Raw genomic sequence first — 27,973 nt, forward strand, 5'->3', positions numbered from 1 at the left:
GCTAAAACTGTTGCTGGAACCCAAACTGGCTTGCTCAGTTAGCTCTGATACCCTAGCACCAGACTACATTTGTGTCAGGTAGACCTACCCAGAGATTGCTCTATTTGTGCATACATTATTATTTGCACTGAGCTGCCTGGATGAATAAGTCAAAGAATTTAAATATAGTAAGTGCCATTACTGCTTTACTTGTGCTCAGCCCCCACAGACACTTGCATACAGAAGTGACTGTATGCAGAAAATAATGACAATTCCCTATCGAGTTTGGTCCAGATGTTCAAGACTCATTACAATTCTCCTTAGAGCCCTGGGCCATGGTTTAGTAGAACATTTATTAGAAAAACAAAATGCTAGAAATATCTAGGTGTTTCCATGGCACTGTGGCTGAACATTATGTATGTGTTTGTGGCAGTGCCTTCATGCCCTTGGGCTGACATCATGCTAGGCACTGTGCATGTATATATATACTGACAATAGCTTTCTTCCCCATAGGATCTTGCAGACTAAGAATTTATTTAAGAATGTGTGTATTAGCAGGTAGTATAAGGAGTTTCAAAGCCTACCTTACAATCCAAGCAAACTAGTAGCTGTTGCTGGTTTGATAGTAGAATTCTTTGCTCTGAAATATCTACCCTCTCCCATTCAAATGGGTGGAGTTTTTATTATTGTAGTAAGAGACCTACTGTTCTTCCAACATTAGTGCACTCACATAACTTCTTCAAATATTAATCAAAGCTATATATGAGCAGCTCATGGTGAGGGAGGAAAAACAGGCCTAAGTTTATCGTTTTCTTACTGCTGACCCTTTGTACACAAGCAGCACAGAGTTGGCTCCACACAATTTTAAGTGGCAGAACAAAGGAGCAGATGCTCTATGCATTTCTTGAGCTGTTTGGATGGGGATGATAGTAAAAGGTAATACTTAAGTTTCATATACTGTCTGCTTTTAAGCAGATAAATAATGATGAAGATATATAATGAGGAAGTGAGAGTATTCAGGGAGTTTAAATGCAACTTGTTTTTGTTCTAAGATAGGGTATTTTATGAGAGGAGATATGCCCCCCAACCAAGCAAATATAAAATTTTCCCTAAGTGTAGTTTTGCCTGCTTTTATTTTACCTAGATCTTTACGTACAGCTGAGGCTGAGAGGCTTCTTGTAAACAAATCACTAGTTAGTTGTTGAAGCCATCTGCCCTATCTAAAAAAAGAATCTTCTTCTTTATGTTTAAATAACCTATTTAGTAAATCCTATTTTATAATCTACAAGAATGACATATGAACTCAACACTTCCTAATCTTCTATGCAATTAAGCTCAACTCTGACCTTCTGTTATGAAACTGAGATTATTACATTTATGTTAAATGTTCAAAAACATAATTACAAACAATACTAATATTTTTGCTTAAATGATATCATCTCAGCTTATCCTCTTAACAATGACAAGTGTGTGCTGAATATGAAGAATCCACAAAGCACCAAATAAGATTTGCATTTGTTAGTAACATATGAGCACCCACACAAAAAGGCACAGCTATAAATCATAAACATAGGTCAAATGACAATCCACTTAACTGCCTAGAAATATTTGTTCAACTGCATTTTAATAGCTTATTCAAGAGAATAAGGTAACATACGGTCAACATTTCTAGAATCATGAATTTGGGATGTGTATTGGGCAGAGTGAGGAATTGAGGGAATAAAATAAAAGGCTTTTTATAAAGGACCTATATGCAATAAAAAGGCAAAAGCTACAATAAAAGCTTCAGACTGTGCTGAGGCTATACTTCTGTATTACTACTACAGCATTACTTACTTCAGAAAGAAAATGTAACAAGTAATTTAACATAAGTTAAAAAGTCAACCCATTTTAGATTCTTCAAAGCCAAACCAGAAAGGCAGAGATTTTGCTTAAGATTCTTAAGCAATTCTCCTATTACATGACATATTCTTCCTTTCATCAAACTTTGGCTGAACTACATGCAAATAATTCAGTTTAAATGTCCAGAAATTCACTTAAAACCATGGCAGAAACACTAGAATGTATAGTTTATGTATATTGTGTATATTAGATGTATATTAAACAATGCCATAAAACTAAGAGAAATCTGAGTTCAGCTTTCAAGACTGCAGTTTTTTTCTCGAAGCACAATGAAAGTGGAAGCTGTGTATAGCTTGCTCATTCTATAACAATATCATATCATGTTCTAGTAAAACAACGAGTTAGAACTGAGTATGGCTCAACCAGATTGTTTTAGAAATGGATTTTTGTTTATGTCCACTGGACAAAAACAAGACAGAAAACATAAATATAATTTAAAAATTGTTCTCGTTTTCATTAGCATGAGGCACTGCTTTAGCGCAATGTTACAAAAGATGAACAACAAAGAAAACGTCAGCATAAAGGAGGTTTCAGGCTTATATGAAAGAAGAAAATGGCACATTCCCTTCTCCTTTGGTAATTTACAATATTACCACAAAAGCCACAGAGCACAACAGACTACAGACTTAGTATACACCCACACTTCTCTATGTTAACTAGTAAATTCACAAAATAGATTTTTACATGGTAGTGAAAAACTGAAAGAAACCAGTGGGTCATTTTCTTCTTCAAAATATAGGGAATTTGGTGGGAAAGTAGTTAATCAGGGGTGGGCAAAATATGGGCCGCAGGCTGCATTTGGCCCATCAAGTGAATGGATCCAGCCTGCAGGCAGGCAGTGGCTCCAGCTCTGGCTCCGGCCTGGGCTGCCACCTGCATGGAAGCAGAAGCATGAACCTACCCAAAGATGTAGCATGCCCCACCCCGAGTCTGGACACAGCCGGCAGCTTCCAGGTCAGGGCTCTGGGCACAGAAGGGCAAGGCGTGCTACAGCTGCAGTGGGTTCAGGCTTCCACGCTTGTCACACCCCACAGCTATAGCATGCCCTGCACGCCTGTGCCCACAGCCATGACCTGGAAGCTGCCAGCTGTGTTTGGACAGATGTGGACATGGCTGGGGGAGGTACAACAGCTGCAGATGGGTGGACTCCAGTCAGAAGAGGGGGCTGGTGCATGGTAAAGCTGCAGGTCGGCTCAGGCTTCTGCATGGGGGGAGGGGAGAGGGTGTGGCTTTCAACAAGTCACCAACACTCTTCAAGTGGCCTGCCAACCCAAATAACTGCACATCCCCAAGTTAAATACTTGTATGTCTCATGATTCTTTAGCATGAGACCGTTTTACAGGCAATATTCTACTGTATACAGATAAGACAGTTGCATTCATTAGGTATCTATGCAGTTATATGCACACAACTAGTCTCTCCCAAAACCATTCAATTATCTTCTTGAGAAATGTATGTGGTGATATTAGGAAAACCACAGAGATTTAGCTTTGGAAAAATGAGCTATCCCCAAGTTCTCCACATGCACATGCTTTAAGTCAGGGACAATATCAGTGTCAACAGTTACCCTAATACATAAAATATGTTTGGTCAATTCATTTGGCCACTGATTCTCAACCAGAGTGATGTGGCACCCTTGGGTGCCAAGTGATCCATTGAAGCTTGTCCTTGGGTGTGAGGAGATAAGCAGATAAGTGCAGGCTTTGGTTTGTCCCTGCCTGGGTGATCCCCCACCTCCACTGTTGGGACCCTCTGCAAGGAGATAAGCAGTATAACATAACTTAATTGTTTTAAGTGGGTGCCATTCAAGTCACAACAATTATAGAGAGGTGCCTCAAGTCCAAAAACATTGAGAACCACTGAATTTGGCATTCTGCACAAATAAAAAGCACTGTTGATTATGGCCAAGAAAGCTGTCTGTTATTTTCATTAAAAAACAAACTTTTACATTAATAGGATGAATTATAAATGCATGGAATGACTATCCTAGAGAATGAAGGCTTCCATTTAATTCCAAACCAAGACTATTGTGCAACTGAGATCTATGGTACTGAACTAGGATTCAAAGGATCTGAGTTCAATTCCTGTTCCTAGCACTGATATCCTGGAAGGCCTCAGGCAGTTCAGTTAGTTTCTTTTCGTTTTCCCCAGTCCTGAACAGGGAGCTCTTTGGAGCAGGGATTAACACACTTTATGTACATAATCCCTGCAGAGCACCACTGGGCCCTATCCTCAGTTGACACCTTTAGGGACTACTTTGTGATGCAAGTAAATGCAAAACTTTTAAAAACCAATTCTGTAAAAACAAGTTTTCAACTAAAATACATAAGGGATGCATCTGCACGTGCACTTTACTGCAGAGCTGACTAATTAGCTCCACAGTAAAGGATCACCATCTATACATGCACTAGGATGCAGGAAATTAATTAACTCTGCCATGAGATAGTATTGTCAGGGACTGTTGGGCTCAGTACTATTTTACAGTAGAGTACTAAACTGTGCTGCAGCGCAAGTATAAATGGTGACAGGGGCTGCCTGGGACACAAGGGTGCTACAGTGCAGAGCCAGGCAGCAAGCAACACCCTGCCTTGGAGCACAATTCAGCCTGAAACAAATATATTGCAGATTTTTACTATATGCTTCATCTAAGAATATTTTTGCTTTAAACACCAGCCTGAGCTTGTCATATAATAAAGTACTGACAAAGCAGATAACACATTAAGTGAAAAGCAGCTTGTAAACAACCAACGAATGACAGCATTTAGGCTTCTCTGGCCTATAGCAGAACTGCCGCCCCCCCCCCGAGATTTGGGGGGCAGGCCAAACATTACATTTCTGCTGATTCATTAAGTACACTAACCACAGTGCAACTTCATTCAAAACACACAAGTGCCTGCAGCCATAGTGTCTTGGGATTTGCTCTCATCAGATTGCATGAGCCAAATCCCCAGCACAGTGTTAAGGCAGGCCCTGGGCTGCTGGACGCATTTTTTTGGATACCATGTAAAGCAGAGGCCCTAAGTACTTCCAGCAACAGCAGGGTTGTTCTATCACAGGAGTAGGCAACCCCCAGTACAGGTGCCAGAACGTGACACGCAAAGGCATTTTGCTTGGCACGTACACCTCAGGGTGGATGGCGGGGAAGGGGCTGAGGCTGTGCTGCCACAACAAGGATCAGACTCCTCATGGTTCCCCCTCCATCTGCCCCTGGTTTGCCAACATCTTACAAGTCGAGGTGTTTTTGGCATTCTGCCCAAAAATGTTGCCAACCCTTGTTCTATCAAGTATTCTCAGGCTCCATCTACACTAGCAAAACAACCCTGTTTAATATTTGGGACTCAAATGCTTTATTACCAGGTCAAAAACCACAAACTAAGATGAAGCCGATCACCTAGACTAAATCTCATAATAGTTTGCCCTGGCGTACAGACAGCAGCTGTGTTGCAATGGCATGAGGCAACAGCTAGATTTGAAGTCTTGCTTTCATAGGACAGACATAAAATAGTCTTCTGTTAATTAGTTTTGGTCATTACATTCTACCTGCATAATGTTTTCCTTCTAGTTTGAATCAGATGAGACAATGTCCACCTCCAGCCTAAACTGTTGCAGAGTACTGCAATGCAACGGTAAGCACTTACTGCACCGTGTCCTACAGCAGATGCACCCAATACTTGGTGGTGTGATTCTTACGTGCCAGAAAAAAGTAACAGTTCTTTCTGCGTAAAGAGACACTGCATGAATGCAAGAGTGCCTTTAAACAGTAGCTAGATGCTTTTTCCAAGGAGATGCTTGGAAAACAACTGCTGGCTGCTGCTGACCTTTATTTTATTTCAATCACAACTCTCTAGATTGGTCATAAAGCCGAGTGGCTGTAGGAGCGAGGAGACAATACCAAGTATTCCACCCATACCTTTCTAGAAAGCTCTACATTTAGTTAGGCAGCGTCTCCTTCCATCAGCTCTATGAGTATCCTCCACTTTCACGCTAAGTACATACAGTCAAAAAGCCTAAGGCTGAATCAATTCAATCTTCGCAGGTTTTTCTAACGTCATAGATTGAACTGATAACAAAGTGAACTAACGTTCACTTCTGAATCAGGAAAGGCAGCCAGATGCCTGCAGTGGCCCAGTCTGGAAGCTGGAGGGTGCTAGAGCACACCTTCCAGCCTGCCGGCCACTGCCAACTGCACCTGAATGCAGCCAAATGGGGCCCATCCCCGATTGGCTGCCAGCGCAGCAGGGGGCAGGGTGGCCAGCAGTCCCTCCAGCCTGGGGTCCAGCTGGCACAGGGCATCAGCCCATGTAGGGGGATCCCCACACCTCAGCGGGGGTTCCCCCACCTGGGGTAGGGTTCCCTGAGCCCTGCCACTGGTGCAGAGAGAGAATTCCCCATTCCATCCCATCCGTTTGTGCAATCTGGCACCAGCTCGGCCCTGGGCTGCAGGGGAGAATTCCCCCTCTGCACCAGCAGCAGGGCTCAGAGGGGACCCTACCAGGGCCAGGGGAACCCCCACTGGGGTTTTGGTATGGGGATTTGGGGCCATGGGAACCTCCACACCTCTCCCATCTGCATGACTCATGTGGGCCCAGTGAGGGAAACTCTAGCACACCAGGGCTCAGGGCCAGGGGGAGGCAGGCAGGCTCTGTTCCCCTCCCCACTGGGCTGACAGGCACAGGCAGAAGCAGGGCTGCAGAACAGAGACTTTGCTGCCTCAGCTCTGTGACAGCTTGGAGGCAGGCTGAGCCCAGCCCTGCTCAGCTGAAGTCGACAGCTTGGGCCAAGGCTAGCCTGCCCACACTGCCAGGTGGGGCGGGGAGGTGCAAAGGGGGACTGTGAGTTGACTTGAGTCTGGAGGGGATCTAGGACAGAAGTTTAATAGACTGGTTTAACCTAAATCAGTTTTGAAACAGGTTTATGTGCTCTGAACTTCTGTTCTGTTACAGGCTTAAACTGGTTTCCAATCACTTAAACCAGCTTGTGTGTAATGTCTGTTCCCAAGACTTTGAGTTTAACTAATGAAATGCAATTCCATGCATTATATATTATTATTGAATGTGCACTGCCTGAGTGGGGGGAACCTAAAACATATACTACTAATATATATTTATTTTAAAATTAATGACATATACTAAGAAAATACAGTTTGGTATACATATATTATCTGTATAAATATTATAAGGGTATAAAAGTACTATTTTATAAATGTCAACACTTGCAAAGATTAACTGTAAGCTCCACCTGCCTTCTAGACTCCCTTTCATTACACAGTGTTTGCCTGCTGCCAGTTTATACCTCACAAACACAGAGACAACTGTTCACAGCTCATTACTTTTGGTCCTGCTCCAAATTGTGTGTCAACCAAAAATACTAGAGTTTCACCCTGTTTTGAAGCACTTAGCTTGCAATTACTTTTCTAGCTGGCAAGAGTTGCAAGACCAGCACTAGTTTTAACATACTAAATAACTCCCTCACCAGATTACTTGAACTTTCTAACACAGCTCCTTCTTGTTCTCTATTTTAATAGTAAATAATTCACTTTATAATACAAAGAATTCTACTATTAAGGTATATTTTAACTGTTTCATTAGAAGCCTTATGAAAATACACTGAAACTCTATTCCTTCACTCATCTATTAAAATAGTACTTTAAAGCACATTAAAAAAATCATGTGGCAATTTTTTAATGTAAGGAGATCCTAGCAGAAGGACACTGCAGGAAGAGATACTTGATCTAATTTTAAGGGGCAATACAATCTGGTCAATCTGTCATTCCCAGGGTGACAATGATTAATTATCTGACACTGACTAATTATCGATATTTAATTTTTTTTTTTTAACTTTTCACAAATATATTTTGCATACTGTATCACAACAGGAAAGAATATTTTTACATTCATAACAAAGAAAAATATATTATAAAAATTCTGTGGACAAAATTGTACACATAATGGCTTCCTGTGTCAAAACCCTAAGATTATACAGATAAATACTTAACACACAATTTCTTGCTACAAAATTTCAGAGTGTTCGGTCTGCAAGAATTGCATGATTACGATGGAATAAAATATTCAGTCACAGACTTATGCTTTAACTCATCACTATAACAGAAGATCACCATAGAGAAAGGAAGTACTGATCGTTTATCTCTTGTTGAGCCAAGAAAAGCCAAAAACCTATCCAGTGTGTTTTGAGTATCACCTGGCTTGACAGGCATTTTGGAGAGCATTTTTAAGCAGATTAATTGACAGGAGAAGTCAACTCAGACTTAGGGGGCTGGATGACAGGGCTCCTGATCTAAAGGACTGATTTTTATTAGGGGCAAATTGTGAACCCATGGTAGGGAGTCTGGGGACCTGGATGCCATTTCCAGCTCTGCTTACTGGTTTGCTGGGTGATCCTAGGCAAATTTAATCTCACTTTTCCTGTGCCTTACATACTTGCCTGTAAATGGGGATAATGTACTGACATCTGTAAATAGCTTGAAGTCGCAATGAGGACAAGTGCTATAGCAAAAGCTTGCTATTGTGTGTATAGTACACGCTTATATGTTCTTTAAGGAATGTAAGTACGTGGTAAAAATGAAAGGTGACAAAAAAGCCACACAGAACAGAATAAATCCTAAAGGTCTGGCACTTTTTAATAAGTTTTCTACTACAGCCCAACTGGAAAGAGAGAATTCTACATGGAGACAGGATGTTTGTTTCCAGTTTCATCATCCCATCTTGCTGCACAGAAACTCAACCTCTCTCCCCCACCCCCCTCACAGAGTTATCAAAAGTTGACACAAAACAATGACACAAAACAACTTTAAAACACAAAATAAGAGAGAAGCCAGAGACTCGAAGCAAGTTTTGCAGGGGTTGGTATCCCATGTTTGTTTGGTTTGAGAGAATGTGGCGCAATGCCTATAGCTGGCAATAGCTATAACAACATCATCACTGCCAATGGAAAACGAAGGAGAGAAAAAGCCTAGAAATGAGGTAAAAGTTCAGGCAGATTGAGTCACTTAGACTTAAATTACAACTATAAAACAGCATTCTCTTCCCTCCCTCCTTGATTGTTAAGGTTTGCATTTGCTACAGAATGGTTTCTCCTCTATGGTTGCTGGCAACTCACCACCTTGATTGGCCAGATTTTATATTCGGGATGAAATAAGCAAAAAGGTTTGATACCAAATGAAGCTTTAAAAAAACAAAAACAAACAAACAAAAAAATCACCCCAGCACAGCATTACTGTTATTGGCTTGCAAGGTTCTCTTATCAGAAAAAAAACCCAACAGTAGATTAGGTTGGCCAAAAACAAAAATGCAGGGGTACACTTACTAAAAAAGGGGGCCACCGAGGGTACACTTATTTAAAAAAGGTTGAAAACCCCTGCTCTAAAGAATGCAAAGAACAAATTTACTCAAAAGATTTTGCTGCACTTGAGGGGCAGGGCCCATGTTATTAGGATCCTGAAAAACATCAATGTACATGGAAAAGCCCATGGCTCTCATTCAGAGCAGAATGACACAGAAGCCAGAGTTTTTCTATAAGCAAGACTATTAACCCATCATATTATAGTTTTACCATTTATACAGATCTAACAGGGCTTTGGTAAAAAAAATACCTACCCACACTTCTCTTCTGACCTCTGGAGAATCATCTAATATTGCTAGACATGAAAGACTAGCTCTTTAATTTACTGAACCTGCTAGCCCCTAGAAGGTTATTTTATGCAACAAACTCTTAAACTATCAATGTTTAATTGGACTGAATGAACTTTTCCATACCAAATAAAAGACAAGGCTGGATAAGGGAGTTAAACCATATTAAAAATGTGTCTTCTGTTCACAAATAGCAATAACTTATTGCTGTAGCAATAAGTTAATTGCCCTGAACTTCCATGCACTTTAGTACAGCAATAACTTTTCACAAAGGTGCATTAAAACTGATTGTTAACAAGTTTACAGTGGTCTGGGTCACAAGGAACAATAAATCATCATCTGCATATAGGGGGAGGAAGAAGTGACTCACTCAGTGGCTACATCTACATATGTGCTTAACTGAAGAGTAGACTAATTAGCTGCAGAATAAAGTCACAAATGTAGTGACAGTACCATCTTATGCCAGGGTAATTTATCGTGATTAAAGGCACATGTAGACTCTGACTGCATGCAGCAAGTTCTAAAGAGTTACTGAAGATCTAGGGAGATCAATATGGACTGGTACTTAAAGTCTGAACAACAAAAAGTCCTAGTACTTACAGAGAGCAAAGGAATAAAATTTCCATCCCAAATGTAACCCTCTGAGAAGTAATTATCTCTAGATTTCCAGCTCTTCCTTCAAACAATTAAAATCAAGCGCAAACTATTAATGAATTATCATTTCTTAGGTCACTATCTGAGTTCATTATTCATAGGAACAACCCCCTAAATTCTTCACAATTATGGTGCCTCCTTGGAGAAGCACACAAAAACCCTAACACCTTTCAATGTCCATAAGCAGTCTCATATTTCAGCACGTGACCATACAACAGTGCCACTGAGAATTAGCTAAGAGCTGGTAGACAATCACACATAATGGAACTGTAAAGAAGAAACTCTATAAAAACTGGAACCAAAGCCAATGCTTAGCTCAAGCTTTTCATTAAAACGAACAAAATAATTTGTGCGAAAGATTATCTAAATTACCAACTTAATTCAATTGAGTGCATATATAAACAGGGGTCTACCTAACTTAAGGAGACAGCCGGCTGATTTTGTGGGCAGATCCCAGGGCCGGCTGCCATTTTCGCAGGCTGTGACAGGCATCCCCAGACCTATGACTGGTTAAGGGGACCTGGTGGCCCCGCTCCTCACCACTGAGTGGCTGCAAGGGCTGTCAATCATGAGGCCCCACCCCTCCACCTGGAGACAGGTGTGGCCAGCTAACAGACAGCCCTCTCAGTCAATCAGCTGTGAGGGGCAAGGGCGATAGCCATCTTGCTAGCTGCATAGCAGGCCACAATGGCTATGAAAACTGCTGGCTCCCCAGATGGAGCCAATATTTTACATTCAGTGAGGTTCTTTCTTTTCCAATATGCCCACCAAAATTGCAGAGCCTGCCATTTTTTGTGGAGCCTACCAAATTAATTCATGGCTTCCATGAAAATCATGCAATCACAAATTTGGTAGGTCCCTATATATAATTAAATCTGAAAGGAAAGAATAATATCTTCTGCTCTAACACCCTAACAAGGTGGGATCACTTACAATACATGTTCTAGGGCACTGATTCTCAACCAAGATACTGCAGCACCCTGAGTGTCTTGTCTTGTGACATCTGGTGTTATACAATGTTACCACCATTAGGTTTGCAAACATGATTCACATGATCAACCCAGAGACTTCAAATAGGAATTCATAGTGTTAAAATATTCTGACTTGTTGGGTCTTTCTGAGTTATTTGCAATAGAAGAATCACTCTTATTATTTTTTCTATAATCAAAGTAAGTGAAAACTAACAACTGGAATTTTCCAAGTCTAAAAAGATCAAGAACCACTTTATTAGAGCAGTGACAGGCCAGACTTTTTGCCTGACAGGCCAGATGGATGGTGTCTGGTTTGTCCATGGGCCAGATCCAGCTGGTGGGCCAAATTCAGTGTGCAGGGCAGGCACGGCAGGGCCCAATCTGGCAGTGTGGAGGGGGAAAGGAGCATGGCCCAGTCCCAACCTGGCCATGCAGCTTTGGTACTTTGGGAGGGTGGGGGGAGGGGGAAGGGTGAGTAAGTACTAACTGCCACCAAACTGCTGGACCTGTGTGGAGCCCCACAGGCTGGATACCATGGTTACACAGGCCAGATCTGGCTCATGGGCCAGGGCTTCAGCACCCCTGTTCTAGAGATTGATTCATTAGGATGAATCTAAGAGCTGTTACTCTACAGGAAAGCTTTGAAAAGCAACGCAGGTAGGCAGAAATATAGAGTAACGGAGTGATGGATCAGGCTCAGTACTGAAGAGACTTTTGCAGTGAACACAGCTTACTTTTAATAAAATACATTAAAGGGAACACAAACCTTCTCCTTCAGTCACTTCAGAACGATCCGACTTGGTTTCCTTGTGCTGCCCTTCTGCTACTTTCACAGCCACTGCTCTGCAAATCGCTCCAAGCTTTCGATCCAAAGAGCGGACCCCTGCCTCTCTAGTGTACCTACCAACAAAAAAAATTTAAAAGTAGATATAGAACTGAATATATTTAAATTAAAAAAAAATATCTCTGCCTTTGCAGACTATTGCTATCAAAAGGTAGCTTAGCATTTCAACAAACTTTGGTTCCACACACCTCAATGCATTTCCAGTGTCTTCCACCAGTTCAGTGGTTGGCCCTCTTTAAAACTGTGGCAGCAGACACTGACAGCATGTACAATACTTCTAAAAATGATTTTAATAGTAAGATAAGGATTTAATATAGGTGCCGACCATCATTCTAACAATTTCTCTGAGTTAAAATGTATGTATATAAAAAAAATAAAAAGTCACATTAGTTTCTTCTTCTTTTTTTTTTTTTTAAATCTACCATGAAAGTCCCTGGATCCTGACAGGCTCACCATCTGGGGCTCTATATTGGAAAGAAATACCCCCAAACAGAAACCAAGTAAGACCTGTTACCCCTTGTTTTTGCCACTTTAAATTAGTATCAGAAAGGGTAGGGAAGTAACTTTTCCAAGATATAGCAGGAGGTTCAAGAGACATGTAACAAAACTTGTAATAAGTAGTGCATTTATATAGGGATTCCTAAGGATGACATTGACAAGCTGTTCCTAATCTATATATAAAATTTTCATTAAAAAAAGAAAATACTGTTCTGCTAGATAACGAGTATATAAACAGTGTGCATACTGCATCTCTGTGACAGCTGAACTGAGATGTACCATGCCTGTTGCTATTTAGGTTACAAGGAATCCCCTACTTAATGAATCCTGGAGAAACAGTCTGTGCTGTTAGCTTAATAATTTACTAGCCTGTCAGAAAAAAAATACCTAGAATGTAAGAGGAATGAATGCAGCTTTACCTGGTGATGATATCCAGGGTAGTTACTTGGGGAATCTGGATCTGTTGAGGTGTCAAGCCATGCTGTTCTAGCTGCTTAGGGATCAAGTGTCTATGAGCAATTTCTATCTTCTCTTCCTGTGTATATCCTTCAAAATAAAGCATTGTGTTCATTTTCTTGTCTATTCCATACCAAACTTCTCACTAACTATATGTGCATGATATATAAATTATATATACAAACTATAGGTTCACTCCAGTGGTTTGACTACACTTAACTCTAAACTATATCCTGTAAATAAATCAACACATTTCTAAATTATACCCTAAAAACCCTCAGCTTTAGAGTCCAAAGAAAAAAATAATTTCTGCAGTAATTTCATATTTATCTACAATACTTTACTGCTGTTTTGTTGCCCAACAAGGAGCATTTTTTAAACTAACTATATCCAAGTGCAAAATGTTGAGAGGGGAGAGAGGAAGCCTCTGTTTATGTAGGCATGGCTAATTCTTAGTGAAATTATGCTTGCACTGCATTTTTAAAGTATGATATGTTATATAAAATGGAAACAGACATATAACTACCTATTTTTCAGTTATAAGTAGCAATTAAATAGTAAAGGTTGGTAGATGTCTAAAGAGTATCTTTTTTAACCCATTCGAAATTAAGCTTTGATCTTGAAAAGATGAAAAAGTAGAACTTGGGTGAATAGTTTCACTGAAGCCAAGGGAACTATTTATGTGACTAAAGTTAGTATAAGGTATGCCTTTCCTAAACTAGTCATAAATTTTAAGTATCAGAATAAAAAACATAATAGAAAAAAGAAATTATCGAGATAATCCTGTCCTCTTAAGAACTAAGACACACTCAGGAAAACATTAAGTGGTTAAAGCATTGCATTGTGTAGAGGAAATAATATATGCATTATATAAAAATATACATGAGGAATATATTCTCAGAATTTCAGAATAACAGATACAAATTCAAACTTTCCAAGACAAAAACCAAAAGTTCTCTTTCCAAGAACTTAAGAAGGAATTGTTAGCAAAACAGCCTGGACACGTATGAGTTAATTAAAACACATCAATAGTGTCTAAGACATTGTGCCTCCATACAAGCGGGCCTAGAGTTTCAAGGAAAATGTTGAACTCCAACTCCCATCTTTTTAAAAATAAGGACCTGTTACAATGTCTCAGTATGGACAGCCAAAACTGGAGACACCCAATTGGTACTTTCTGAATGTTTTCACAATGGAGTCTCGTTTTCCCCATGCCTATCTTAACAGAAATGCATCGTTAAGGGAAAAAGGTACAGGTTCAGGCCATACCACAGTCATCTTAGCAAAAGCACTTCAGTGTTACCTGGAACCTGAATGACCTCCATTCTATCAAGCAGAGCAGGTGCAATGGTAGCTGTAGTGTTGGCAGTTGCTATGAACAGGACTTGAGACAGGTCAAAGGCTACATTTAAGTAGTGATCAGTGAAACTATGATTCTGTTCTGGATCCAGGACCTTAAGGGAAAGAAATACAAATTGTTGTTATTGCTCCATTTATAGTAAAATGCGCACACTTTTCTTTAATTATATCTTGTGTTATTTGTATTTACAGTATTTGCTTTTACAATCAAAGCACTGATGTCAAGATTTGCCCAAGGAAGGCAGGCAACATCAGGCCCTAAATGTAATCCCTCATCTCCAACATCCTGTCCAGCTGTTTCAGTTATTTGCTACTGGATTCTACATTGCATGGAATGATAAATTTGTACCAGAAATCCCTTAATTAAAACTCATGCCTAGTTTAAAGTAATGACAATGGAAATTAATCCTTTCCAGACACACTTTCAGTATGAATATAATCAGATAATATGAGAATGTTAAACACCGCCAGAATTCTTCGTTCAAAAATAGTAATATAATCTGAAATTCCTGAAACATGATAATTTCTATACAACACAAACAGTGTATTATGACTTGCAAGCCACAGTAAACATATCGAATTTACTTCAGCTCAATTCTCCTGGAGCTGCTAGTACCTTACAAAATTAACTGATTTAAAATCTCATATAAAAGCTTTCGTATGTATTAGTCTTTCGCTTCCTGCTTGGCTTTTTTAAGACTGTTACATAATCCTCAAATCCTCAATTTTTTCCCTTAAAGTTGATGCTGATTCTGCCAAATTACACAGTGCCATTAACAGTACCAAGTATTGTAGTGCTCAGAAGCAACCGGTTCCCAAAACTGACCCCGACATTTAAGTGACTGCTCCATCACCAGTCTCCCAGGTGACCTAGCTATCTTTCTTCAAAAGAAATAAGACGGGACCTATTAAGGGCTACAACAGTGATTTTTTCAGACACTTTGGACAGTTTGTGGGTGGACTAAAGGAAAAAAATAGGTTGTGTTTTAGTAAATGGTTTCCTAAGTCTCTCCAAGATAGTTTCAGCCTTCAATACCAAAAATGTATATGCTTCCCCCCAAAAAGTATACTTTTCCCCAAAAAAGTCTAAACTAGGTGCTAGTCTCAAGTCTCAGGACATGAGCATTTTGCATCTAATGCAATTTTTTTGAACATAAGATTAAAAATGTCTTCAATCTGCTCTATATCCATTCAGGAATATACTATTTGTCCATTAAAACCAGGAGGGCCATAAAGAAAGGACGCACTCTGTACAGCCATTGTATGGTTCATAAATCAAGTATTGGGCTCAAGTTTTTTTCTGATGTAAATGGGAATTACAATGCTGACTTCAATGGATTTTTTTTACTGATTTCAATAGTGTATCAAATTCTTTTCTATTTTACAGTTAAAAAAATTGATGGACAAATAATCTTACCTCAACATTTACGGTTCCACTGCTAATAGTGATACAAGGCAGAATTAAAGCTGTTTAGGTAAGCTTTACATTGTCCTTGCACACCTTTGAATGATTTGGGTTTTCTTCTAAAGCAGTTTTATTTTTTTATGTTTTAAGCAAGCTATTTGTCTGGAGAACAGGGTAGATTCTTGCAGCTGTAACTTTAACATACATGGGGGGGGGGGGGGGGAGGTTGGCCTAGAAATTTCCATCGTTTAAAAAAAAAAAATCCTCCCTGCTGGGGGTACCTGTATTGCTTTCAAACCAGAATCAGCAACAGTCATAAACTAGTCTAGGTCTGTAACAAAACAATGACCATCCCTTTTCCCCTCTACGTACAAACTCCACAGGAGAGTCTACCCTGCCCACTTCAGATGTGCATGCACATTTGCCTAATTCATGTTTTATAGCATACATGTAACTAAATGGGTAACCTGATGATACCAGCTAGTTCCACCAGAATATTTTTTTACAGGATGAATTCCTATTTCAAATCTGTCCTTTCTAAAGGCCTAAATTTCTGTCCAGAAAATACCCTAATAAAATACTTCAATGTGGAGAACTAGAAGAATTCTTCTGATGCCTCCGCCTCGAGGAACATTTCCACGACCAAAATGAATCCACTTCCAACAACAACCGATCCTCTGACAACATTGAGGAAAAGATCAAACCCCCCAAAAACATCAGATTGGACACCTCACAGTGGATGAAACTCTAACCTTGACAGCTATATTGACGGCTTCAGGGAAAGAATGAACAATTAAATAATCAACACCACATGCCACCACAACAACCTCTCCCTATCAGAGAAAGGCCATTGAATCTCTAAGATCTAACCACCAAAGAATAATAAAACCAGCAGATAAAGGAGGAACCAGTAATCTTTAACAGTGAAGACAACATAAAAGAAGCCAAGAGACACCACCTACTACAAAGAACTACAGGCAGATCCTACTCCGCTTTTAACCTTGAAACCCAAAGATACTAGCAAATCCTTTCCATCAGAACTACAAGAAAAACTACAGAACTTGATTCCCCCCCACCTAAGCCAGGGACTTTTTACATGCTCCCTAACATCCACAAACAAGGGAACCCTGGCAGACTTATCATACTCAACCACAGAACCCTAACTAAGGAAATATCAGGTTTCGTCAAATCAATCATAAAACCACTTGTCATCCAAAGAGCGAGTTTTGTCCAAGACACTACAGACTTTCTATGAAAACTTAAAAACATATATCACCTTCCCAGCAACACACTCCTAGCCACTGTGGATATTACCCAGCTTATACACCAACATCCCACACCAAGATGGCATCCAAGCCTGCCTTACATACCTACAAGAGCAAGATGACAACTCAGAGTACAGACCCAAAGATATTACTGACCTTATACACTTCATCCTCACACAACAATTTCACTTCTAATAACCAACACTTCCGCCACACCATGGGCACAGCTATGGGCACCAAAATGGCCCCACAGTATGCCAACCTTTATATAAGCCATCTGGAAAAAAAATTCCTCAGGGACTGCACCATCAAACCCTTGCTATACTTAAGATATATCAATGACATCATCATCATTTGGATTGAAAACCTACAATCTCTGATTGAGCTCCATCAGAAATCTAACAATCATCACCCCTCCATCCGACTATCTCTTGAGTACTCCAGCACCAACATCTCCTTTTTAGACAGTATCCAGAATGGTAAAATACAGACCACATTATACAAGAAACCCACAGACCAACATACATATCTTCAGAGAACCAGCAATCACCCGAAACACACCACAAAAGCTGTGATATACAGCCAAGCCCTTGGATACCACTGAATTTGCACTGAGGAGAACACCCGAGATTGCCACCTCACAAATGTTAAAACGGCTTTAACTCAACAAGGACACTCCTCCTGAGAGATAGATTGCACCGGGATACCACGTAAAGAATTGCTACAGTACAGAAGGAAAACCCCCGCGAATCGCACACCGCTGGTTATGACACACCAGCCCTCCCCTGAACCTATACGGAAAATCCTCAAACAATTGCAACCCATACTAGAAGTAGACCCGATTCTTAAACAGATCTTCCCAGAACCACCCATCCTAGCCTTCAAACAAGCACAGAACCTCGCTAACCTCATCACCAGAAGCAAGTTTCCTAAGGCCCAAAACACACCAAATGGACCCAGACCATGCCAGGATAAGAAATGCAAAACCTGCCAACACATCTTCACCACCCCCTCCACAATGACTGCACCCCACACCAGAGCCATCATCATTCCTGGATTTTACAGCTGCACCTCCAGAAATGTAAGCTCTCATCCAGTACACCAAATGCTCTGATGGAAAATACACAGGAGAGACCAAACAACAGCTGCGCACCAGAATAAATGCACACCAGAAATCTATTAAAAACAAGAATACCCAATTACGGATGGGGACACGTTTCTCACAAGAAAACCTCTCAGTTCTAATCCTCAAAGGGAATTTACAAAATACCTTCTACAGATGAGCCTATGAACTTCACTTCATCAACCTACTGGATACAAAAAACATGGACTAAATATAGACACTGGATTTATGACATATTATAACCTCCCTGACTTTTGAGTCTCTAGGTACCTCTCCACTATTTACCTGCTACATTCATCCCCCTTCTACCCCCTTCCCCCCCGCTCCCCAACCTGTCTCTCGCCCACCAACTCCTCAATTTACATCTTCACTGACTGCCGTTCTTGCATGCAAGCCAGCCTCTGGCTTCTTTACTATTCATTCCATTCAAGAGGAGCACACACCAAATGCAGATGCTTCCTCAGTCTGACAAAGGGCTTTTAAGTCCAAAAGCTTGCTAAGAAAATTGTTTCCAGCTATTTAGTTGGTCTAATAAAAGGTATCAGATTTACCCAAATAACCTTGTCTGCCTATCTGAAATCTCTGGGTTTATCTTATGAAGCATGCTTGCACATGTAACAGCACTAACTGTGTGAGGCCCCCCCACATGAGAATCACTGATTCAGATGCTAAGGTAAGTTATTTGGTTCAGTCACTTGCCTTTCCTCAGTCATAGCAGGGAAGGGAGCAAAACCACAAACACCCTCTGGAAGCTGTGCAAGGGGACTGCACAAAAGGGTATCAGAATTGGAAGAAAGTTCCTTACTTCCAAATACCTGTCAGCTTTGTGACTTGAGTAGCTGAACCACTTGGAAAAATGGTCCAGAGATAGCAAAAGATGTGTACAAAGACTGTGTATCCACTGCAGCCCAGCCCACAAAGTTGGAGTACTAGTTAACATTATTTAAGGCAGCATTAGCCTTCTCTGCATTTTATGACCTTCCAACAGAGAGGTCACAGTAAACAAATCTCTCAGACCACAGAGTAGTCTATTTGCTATGCTCATAGTACCCAAGACATAATTAAGCAATGCAGAAAAAACCTGGGGGCATAAAAAAAGCAAAGCCTCTATTTGCACCTCACAAGGCACATGTGATATTTTTATGCATTTATTTCTTAGGTTTTCACAGGTATGCAAATAGCTACTACCATAAAGCCCTCAGAGAAAAAACAGAGTCATCTATCCTGCACAGAAACAGTCTCTATTTTTTCCCCTGAGACCCAGTGTAAAATAATAGGTTTAAGTGCTCAAGAAACTGGAGTATTGGTATAATATATCAATGATCAAAGTCTGTTTGGATTTCAAACTTTCAGGAGGATGCACTAGAGAACTAAGCAGGCCAAAGAGAAACTTAGGCAAAAGGATTTCAATCACATGCACACAGAAGGAATGAAATTAAACCACCAGGCTTTTATTCCAGTTGAGTGGCTGTTAGTGGGGATCTCCATTAAGGATACTGGAGAGAGAGGAAACTAAGGGTAATTTACAGTTCATTACCGGATAAACTTGGGACACAGACAATCATTCATAGCAGCCACACACAACTCAAGCTTACATATAAAAATATAGGCAGAATAAAATTGGTGACACTGAGAATGTAATGTTAATTAATACTAAATTAAAATGGAAAACAGAATATCGCCAATTTTAATGGCTCATAAGCACCATTAGTTCAGTAAGCACCAAAAGAATGCTACTTACTTTCAAGAGAGCACTCAGAGCAAATTATAAGGAAAGGAATTAACTTCTTCCTGGCCAAACTCTCATTTCTAAGCATAAATACTGACATGCCCAGAAATTCTATCCACCACAGCACCTAAGAAACTATGTTACATACCCAGTACTCTCAATAAACTTTAATATCTGTAAAGCCCATATACAATACTGCAATATGTATTCTTTATTCATGCCAAACCAGGAGGTGCCCAATTTTAAGGCTAGGGACATACATTTAAAAAGCCAGAGCCTGAATTGATTCAACCGTTGCACGTTCATCTAACCTGCCTAGGTTGAATTGGTTTGTAACAGCACAAACATATGGACAAATGCCTGTAGTTGCTCAGGCCAGGCGCCAGGGGCGCTAGAGCACGCCCTCAGCTGCAAGGAAGCTGTGCTGGTAGGTGTGATCAGTCTGAGCTGAACTGGCCAGAGAAGGGTTTAATTCCCCCCTCCCTGTCCCACCGGCAAGCACCCAAACTGGGTTTGGGCAAGCACCCAAACTGGGTTTGCTGGGCACTCCCGTCACTGCTGCAGTAGCGGGCCCCTCCCCTCTACCCCCACTGCCCCTGGGGGACCGCAGCTGGGTCTGCCTGCCCCGACTGCTGAGGAGCGGCAGAATAAGCCCCCTCCCGTCCCCTCTGTCGGATGCCAAAGGGAGGGTAAGTAACTCCCATCCCTGCTCCACCCCACCGAAGGGGACCTGCTGGCTGGCGTCTGGCCCTGCCAGGTTGGGGCTCGGGAGGAGCGGGCTTCCCCGGCCAGCTTGGAGGTGCCGGTGGGCCCCTGCCCTGTGCAGCACCTGGGGATGCAGCTGCACAAGCAGCTGCAGGCTGGCCGGGGAGCTGTTCTGTCCCCAGCTGCCACTATCACAGCCATGCCACACCGCTCTGGGGGGTGGGGGGGGAGCTTCCGCCCTGCATGTGGAGCTCCAGCTCCAGGATGCCTTGGAAGACAGAAGGTGCCCGGATGGATCAGTCCAAGGGCTGCAGCCAGAGCTCTACATATGGGCTTAAGCAGCTGGGTTGAATCCCCCTCCCCAAAGAGGCTCAGGAGTGGCAGGAATGGGAGGGGGAGTAACTGCAGTAGGTGAGGGGAAGCTGACTTGGCCCACAGGGCTGTTTTTCTCCCCTTGCCTCCAGCTGTGGCTCCTGCCACACCATGCATCACTGCTCAGGGCTACAGGGCTGGGGGAGCTTTCTTCAGCCCAGAGCGTTCAACCTGAACTGGGCTGAAGGAAGCTCCCCCAGCCCCAAGTAATGCTGTGCAGTGTGGCAGGAGTCACAGCTGGAGGCAAGGGGAGAAAAACAGCCCTGTCAGGCCAAGCCAGCTTTCCCGTGCCTGCAAGGGTTACTCCCCCTCCCAGTCCTGCAGCTCCTAAGCCACTCCAGGAGGCGCGTTGGGGGGGGGGGGGCAGGCGGAAGGGAAGCTTCAGCCCAACAGCTTCTGCCCTGTGTGTGGAGCTCCAGCTGCAGCCTTTGGACTGATGCCTTCCACCTCGGCACCTTCCAAGGTGTCTGGGAGCTGGAGTCAGAGCTCTACATGCGAGGCAGAAGCTCCATCCCCCCTCGCAGTGGTGTGGCACCGTGCGGCCATGGCAGCAGCAGCTGGGGACAGAACAGCTCCGTGCCTTGGCCAGTCTGTAACAGCATGTGCAGCTGCAGCCCCGGGTACTGCACAGAGCATGGGGTGTGGTGGCAGCAGCCAGGCTCAGGGCTCGCCAGCACCTCTGGGCTGACCGAGGAAGCCCGCTCCCTAGCCAGTCCCCACCTGGGGGGTCAAACAACAGCCAGAAGGGCCCCTTGGTGGGGGCAAGGAAGGGGGTTATTCCCCCTCCCTCCAGCGTCCAGCAGAGGGGACAGGAGGGGGCTTATTCTTCCATTCTGTGGTGGTCAGGGCAGGCAGACCCAGCTGCAGTCCCCCAGGGGCAGTGGGGGTAGAAGGGAGAATACACCCCTCCCTGCCCCCTCTGCTTCAGGGGGCCACACTGGCCAGCCACTGCAGCAGCAACAGGGGAGTACCAGGCAGACCTGGATCAGGTCCCTGCTGGTGGGACAGGGAGGGGGGAACTAAACCCCTCTGGCCAGACCCCTGCCCCTGCCTGTCCCTACTCCAGCTGGGGAGCAGAAGGGCAGAAAGAGCCCAGCTGGGATGCTGGGGCTCTCTGATTTAAGCTAAACCAGAAAGGTCTGGGACAGACATTTTATAAACTGGTTTGAGTCAAATCAGTTAAGTCTGATTGACTTTTATTAGAAGATGTTTAGGATTGTAAATCCAAAAAAAAAAAAAAAAAAAAGATGACAAAGCCGATAGGGAAATACAGAACGCCCGGGCGAGGGGCTAACAATACATTCAACCAGGTTTCTCTCAAACTGGTTTTGGCCATTTTGAAACTGGTTTATGTGCACGGAATGTCTGTTCTGTTATAGGTTTACACCAGTTTCTGATCACTTAAACCAGTTTGTGTGTAATGTCTGTCCCTAGTCTATATCAAAGCAATTTAAGAAAGAGTTATTAGTACTTTAAAGTATATTTGCCTCAGCCTTGCTGCCAATTTAGTGGTTTTACAATCATGTTTTCTTATTAGTCAAGCTGTCTCTCTTTCCCATGTTGTTCTATGAACAACATAAACACTGGAGGAAGACCGCAAAATACTGTCCAATATACAATGTAAACAAATTTTAAAGACAGGATATTTTTTAGTTAAAGTTATTTTCAATATTGTAACCAGAGAGTTGGGCAAAGGGTGGGCTCTGAGGTTCAAAGGAAAAAAGGGCTGCATCAGGAAAAAAAAAAAAAGTCAGGCTTTCCAAAGTCTCCTAAAGAGACAACAACAACAGCAACAGCACTGCTCTGAATTATTATTTTTTTTTAAATGTCCAAGCTCTAAAATTCACAGCTCAGCTGTGGCTCCCAGGACCTACAGGTGATATCTACAGTAGGGAAGCTGAAAGCCCTAGCATGCAATGGGGTTCTCAAGGCCTACCAGCTCGCTCTACTGCAGAGCCAAAACCAACCCCAGCTAAATTTGGGGCCCCCAAAGTTGGGGCAAGGAGTCTGGATATCCTGGAAGGACTGGTCTGAATTATGACAGGAGTTCACTGAAGCAACAACACATCTACAAAACATTATTAGCTTAAATGAACTGACATTTTCTGGAGGGGAAAAACAAACAAACCTGGTTTGTTAATAAATTCTAGTGTAAGAACAGCAGACAAGCAAGTCTTCTGACAGAAGTTTCACTAACTCACTATCATTTACGTTTCAATGGTATCTTTTGCTTGACAAAAGTATGCAGGATCAGGGACAACATAAATAAAGTGAACATGAAATGTCTGTATCCATTTATGTGACATGAGCATGCACACGGAACACTTGAATTAGTGTGCGTGGTTCTATGAAGATAGTATCCTGGAAGTGTGTATTCTACCCTAGCAAAAGCTTACTAACTCTATGTGCAATTTTGGCTTGCTCCAATTACAGAAAGAGCACCATAAAAAACACACATGTGCATGTGTGCCACTAATCTAACTAAACCAAGTACACTGTTAATTACCTGCTCAAACGTCCAATTAATCTAAAATCAGTCTTCTTCAATTTGAGACAAAAAAAATGAAGGCACACAGATATTATATGCAAAAGTAGACAGCTGCACACACAATTCAGGTAGTATGATAATCAGCTACCCAATCTGCAGAGGTTCATTCTACCAGAGAATGTGCATCTGGTTCACTGTATTTATATTAGTTAAAATACCTAAGTCATTGCTATACAGTGACATTAAGCATGACAATGAAAACCGCAATAAATTACCACTGTTATGAAAGCAAAACTAAAGACTTAAATAATGAAGTGTTGGCTTCCTATTGCTATTATTACTTCTTAAGTGTGCTAGTGCAACACTTACAAGTATTTAAGCTGTCAGTGAATGAGTCATTTTTCACTACTAGATGACAACTACAGTATTTACATGGATCACTGCAGTATTAATGTGCTGTCCTCCAGTTTCTGAATTGTGTCTAAAATTAAAAGTTCATCTGAGTGTAATAATCCACATCTGCTTCCTACCCACACCTGTCTACTACCTTCATTCTAGCTCTCCCTTTAAATTATTACTGTGCTTTTTCTTCCCGCGTGATAAATTATCAATGCTATGTTGACATGAAAAGTTCTCATGTTACACATAATGGCACCCATGCAACTCCTGAGCAACTGCATATTGCTGTCAAGATAATTTATCCCTCCCATTATGGAATGAATACATCCCTTGTCCTAGCAACTTGAGTTACAGCCATAAGCAGTGTTGATAATTAAAAAAAATTACAATTTGAACACTTGTCAGGAAACTGACTAGAAACCACTCAGAGTTAATTTTTGTTATTATAAATCCTTTACAATTTTTGAAAAACATTTTAGTTTAAAAACACATCCCACTAATTCTTCATGACTGCAAGATTTTTTTAATGGAAATACAAACAGAACGGCTAAGAAGCAGGTTGTAAGTGGAATCATTTTGACTTATATTATTTGAATAGCAAAACATTCCAGTTTTGAAATCGTATTGATGTGCTGGACAAGCATATGGAAATTTACAATGCATATAACATGCAATGTATCTGAAGCAGGGGCACTTTCATCCAGCCCGCAGGCACCCGCCAACCCAGCCCTTCCTCCCATGAGGGTGAGAGCAAGGTGCCCACATATATACCCCCCTCCCCCCCAACATACTGTATTGAGCTTCGCTCCCACCCTTGTGGGTAGAAGGGCCCGGCCCAGCCAGCAGCAACTTCCGGGCAGGGCTCCTGTTGCTCCTGCTGCAGCCACGGTGGGGGGCACCTGCTTGGCTTCCCCAGCATCTGCTTGCTTTGGGCATCAGGTAGGGCAACAACAGGCGCAAGGCAGGGTGGACCTGCAGCTGGGTGAGAGCAGGCAGCACGGAGCTGGGACAGCAGCAGCACAGAACCCATGGGGGTGGTGGGAGCACAGAGTCTGGCTGGGCAGTGTGGGTGTGAGGGTGTGTGGGGCAGGATGTGCTTCTTGCCCCTGTGCACAGTGCTGGCCAGAACTGGACGCCACGAAGCACCAGCATGGGCATGAGAACCCCGAACATCTCTGCCTGCCGCTGCTGCCAGTAGCGGGGGCTGCGCACCATGTGGGGGAGTGTGTGGGGGTCCCCACATCCCCTCCACCCTCCCTCACATGACACAAACCTCACACACCCACAACCCCCCACATATACACACCTGTTCTGATGGCAAAGTCAGGGGTTAGGAGGCGGGACTTCCAGTCCTGTTATGGCAATCAGGAGGTAGGGCAACTGTCAAGGTGTGGGGCTACCCATGCAGCCCTAGACAGCTCACCGAAACTCGTCAAGTGGTCCTTCAACCAAAGTAACTGTCTGCCCCTGATAGGGAAGGTTGATTATTCAAATTACACTGAAAATGAGATCTAATTTCTAAAAGCAAGGCTAGCACTCAGAACCTTCCTCTTAATATTTACTATCAACTATATCATTGGATTGAGAAGTTTCTTACTTGCTCTCCTGAGCAACCACCTGTTCTGGTCATTTATCTTTTCATTTACTGCCAGAAGCCTTAAGGAATAACTGCCATTCAAGGGCACTGACCAATAATTAAATCAGCAATTATATATGAAACTCCAGGTGTGTGTACTACAATTATATATGAAACTCCAGGAATGTACTTTTACGAGTGCCTAACTTAATGTGCATTTGCCTAATGCGCATTTAGGCAATTTAGGTGCTCATCTACACATGCACACACTAAGGTGCGTTAACACGGTATGTAGACCGACTTGGGACTAAAGTTAGCCCCAAGTCAGTTGACATGCACAGAATCATCATGCCTCAGTGTGTCTACATGTGGATTAAGGCACTTCAGCTATTTGTACCTAAATTTGATGCATGCTTTTGCAGGTATCAAATTTTAGGCGCGAATAACCTAAAATCACCATTTTTAAAGTCACATTAAGGGCACGCACATGTAGACTTGTGCCCTTAATGCACCTTAAAAGTGACTAAAGCACCTTAAAGTGGCACTTGTAGACATGCCTTCCTTATCATATTTTAGTTCTGACTTGGAAGCATATTTAATTATATGAAAATGATCTAAACAGTTTCTACAGATTTTCTTCATACTAAACAAATAAAAATCAACAATGATCAAACAATTAATTTTTATATTGCAAGTTTACTCTGTTGTTCCTTTTGGAGTAGAGCTGCTTTGCCATAGTGTTTACTAATCTCTGCAGTACAGGAACAAAAAATATTTCACAACTAGAGAAAAAAAGATCTTATTTCCACGGGCAGCATTGGTTAGAGCTTACAGTTAAAGCTTTTCAAAGCAGCTTCAAATCCAGCCCTTGATTTTTTCTATACAATCATTTAAGCCTGCAAGTATTTCAATACATCTACTACACATGTAATTAATGGGAAGCAATAAACTCTGAAGCAATTCAAGCTGGAGTAAACTACCCCGGGGCGCAATGTTTACATACGTGCCTGGGACAGCAGCAATTTGAGCTAGGGTGGAGCAGGCCTGGACTGGTAGGGGACATGAGGGGGTGGGAGAGGTCTGCCCTGAGCTCCAGGTGACATTGTCAGGCAGCAGAGGGGCTGACTGGGGCACAAGAGTGTTGAAAGCACAGAGCTGTGTAGCTAAGCAGCAGGCAGGAGTCTGGCCCCCCAGCTGGCTGGGTTGACCGGGTACAATTTACACCTGCAGTGAGCATCTACACATGCTTTTAATCGCAATAAATTACCCCAGCACTAAGACAGTACTGTTCCCAACAGTACTATCTTGCGTCAACGTTAATTAGTTTACTATGGCCTAATACCTTGCAAGTGTAAACAGTGACCACAGTAAAGCACGTGTGTAGATACAGCTACTGTGTAGAAATATAAAACTATGCACCCAGGTAGGCCTCACCTCTGAAGTGTACATTATATTCTTTTGAAAATAAAAGAGCCACGGGATTTTGAAAACATAGTTCCTAAAGGCATTCGCAGTATTAGTTAAATAATCTTTACTGGGTTTTAAAATTCATTTAAGTACACACATCAATCCTCCTCTCCACCCTTGCCTGTAAGCACATCTCATTGAATGCTTTTTAGGGCTAAGCTATGGGCAAGCATCTTAAAGTAAAATAAATAAAACTGTGATTTTTAACCCATTTTTAATATGTAATGGAGGCTAACAGAAGATTCAGTTATATATAAATATGTGAAATTAAAAATCACCATATAACATTTCAAGGGGTTTTTCTGTCTGCCTTTAAGACGTGAACAGTCATCTTTTCCCCCCATTAGTAACTCTCCTTTGCCATGTTGTGTACTTCTAAAAAGCCACAAAAGCCAACACTACACTTATGTACTTAGAACATACAAGGCTAACAAAATACACTCTAACAATACATGTATATTTCATATGCATAATTTAAACATTTCCCAAGAAATTAGAAAGTTGGAAAATAGATAATGCCAACCCCCTCCCCTCCACCCACCAAAAAACCCAATGTTTAGGAACACAGATGTCTTGCTAGGTTTCTCACATATATAAAGAGGCTTCCCTGTCCCAAAAAATTTATTAGCACAAAATCTAGATCAAGTCCCACGAATGTTTAACTCTGCCTATACACTCAATGTGATTTCTCTGCTTACAAACACACACTCGCTATGAAGCATTTGGATCCATTTTTATTTTCTTCAGCTTTCAACAGAGGTCATCTAAATTTAGAATAAATGTTCCCTTGTTGACGAACAGTAACTGGAAATAGGAAGACATTCTGTTTTGCTTAAGTAATAACTCCAGAGAAGCACCAGGACTAAAAACATATCCAGCAATTATTAATTTGCCTTCAAGTTCTGGGATAGGGTACATTTCATCTAAAATTTAACCCTCTACACTAGAACCACTGAGGATTATCACTATTATAAACGCATCTAAACATTAAGATGTTTTAGGGGGCTATTTCAGGTTAGCAATGACAGCTAGCCAGCAGAGAAATGATAGAAATGAGTTTGAAAAATAGATGCCCTGCTTAGCTGATCATTTCCTACATAACAGTCATACTCATCATTCAAAATGGACCTTCTAA

General features: G+C 41.9%; 1 protein-coding gene across 1 annotated transcript in view; it reads right to left on the reverse strand.

Moving 5' to 3' along the window:
* Positions 1–27,973, reverse strand: part of LONP2 (lon peptidase 2, peroxisomal) — a 77,534-nt gene that overhangs the window by 19,674 nt on the left and 29,887 nt on the right. Inside the window, exons 9-11 of the mRNA XM_006262185.4 lie at positions 14,254–14,404; positions 12,914–13,040; positions 11,919–12,052 (exon numbers count right to left, since the gene is read on the reverse strand). Of these exons, the coding sequence (XP_006262247.1) occupies positions 11,919–12,052; positions 12,914–13,040; positions 14,254–14,404 (412 nt within the window). The remainder of the gene's footprint in view (positions 1–11,918; positions 12,053–12,913; positions 13,041–14,253; positions 14,405–27,973) is intronic.

This window comes from Alligator mississippiensis, chromosome 10, assembly GCF_030867095.1.
Source record: "Alligator mississippiensis isolate rAllMis1 chromosome 10, rAllMis1, whole genome shotgun sequence".
In the NCBI taxonomy this organism is placed as follows: Eukaryota; Metazoa; Chordata; order Crocodylia; family Alligatoridae; genus Alligator; species Alligator mississippiensis.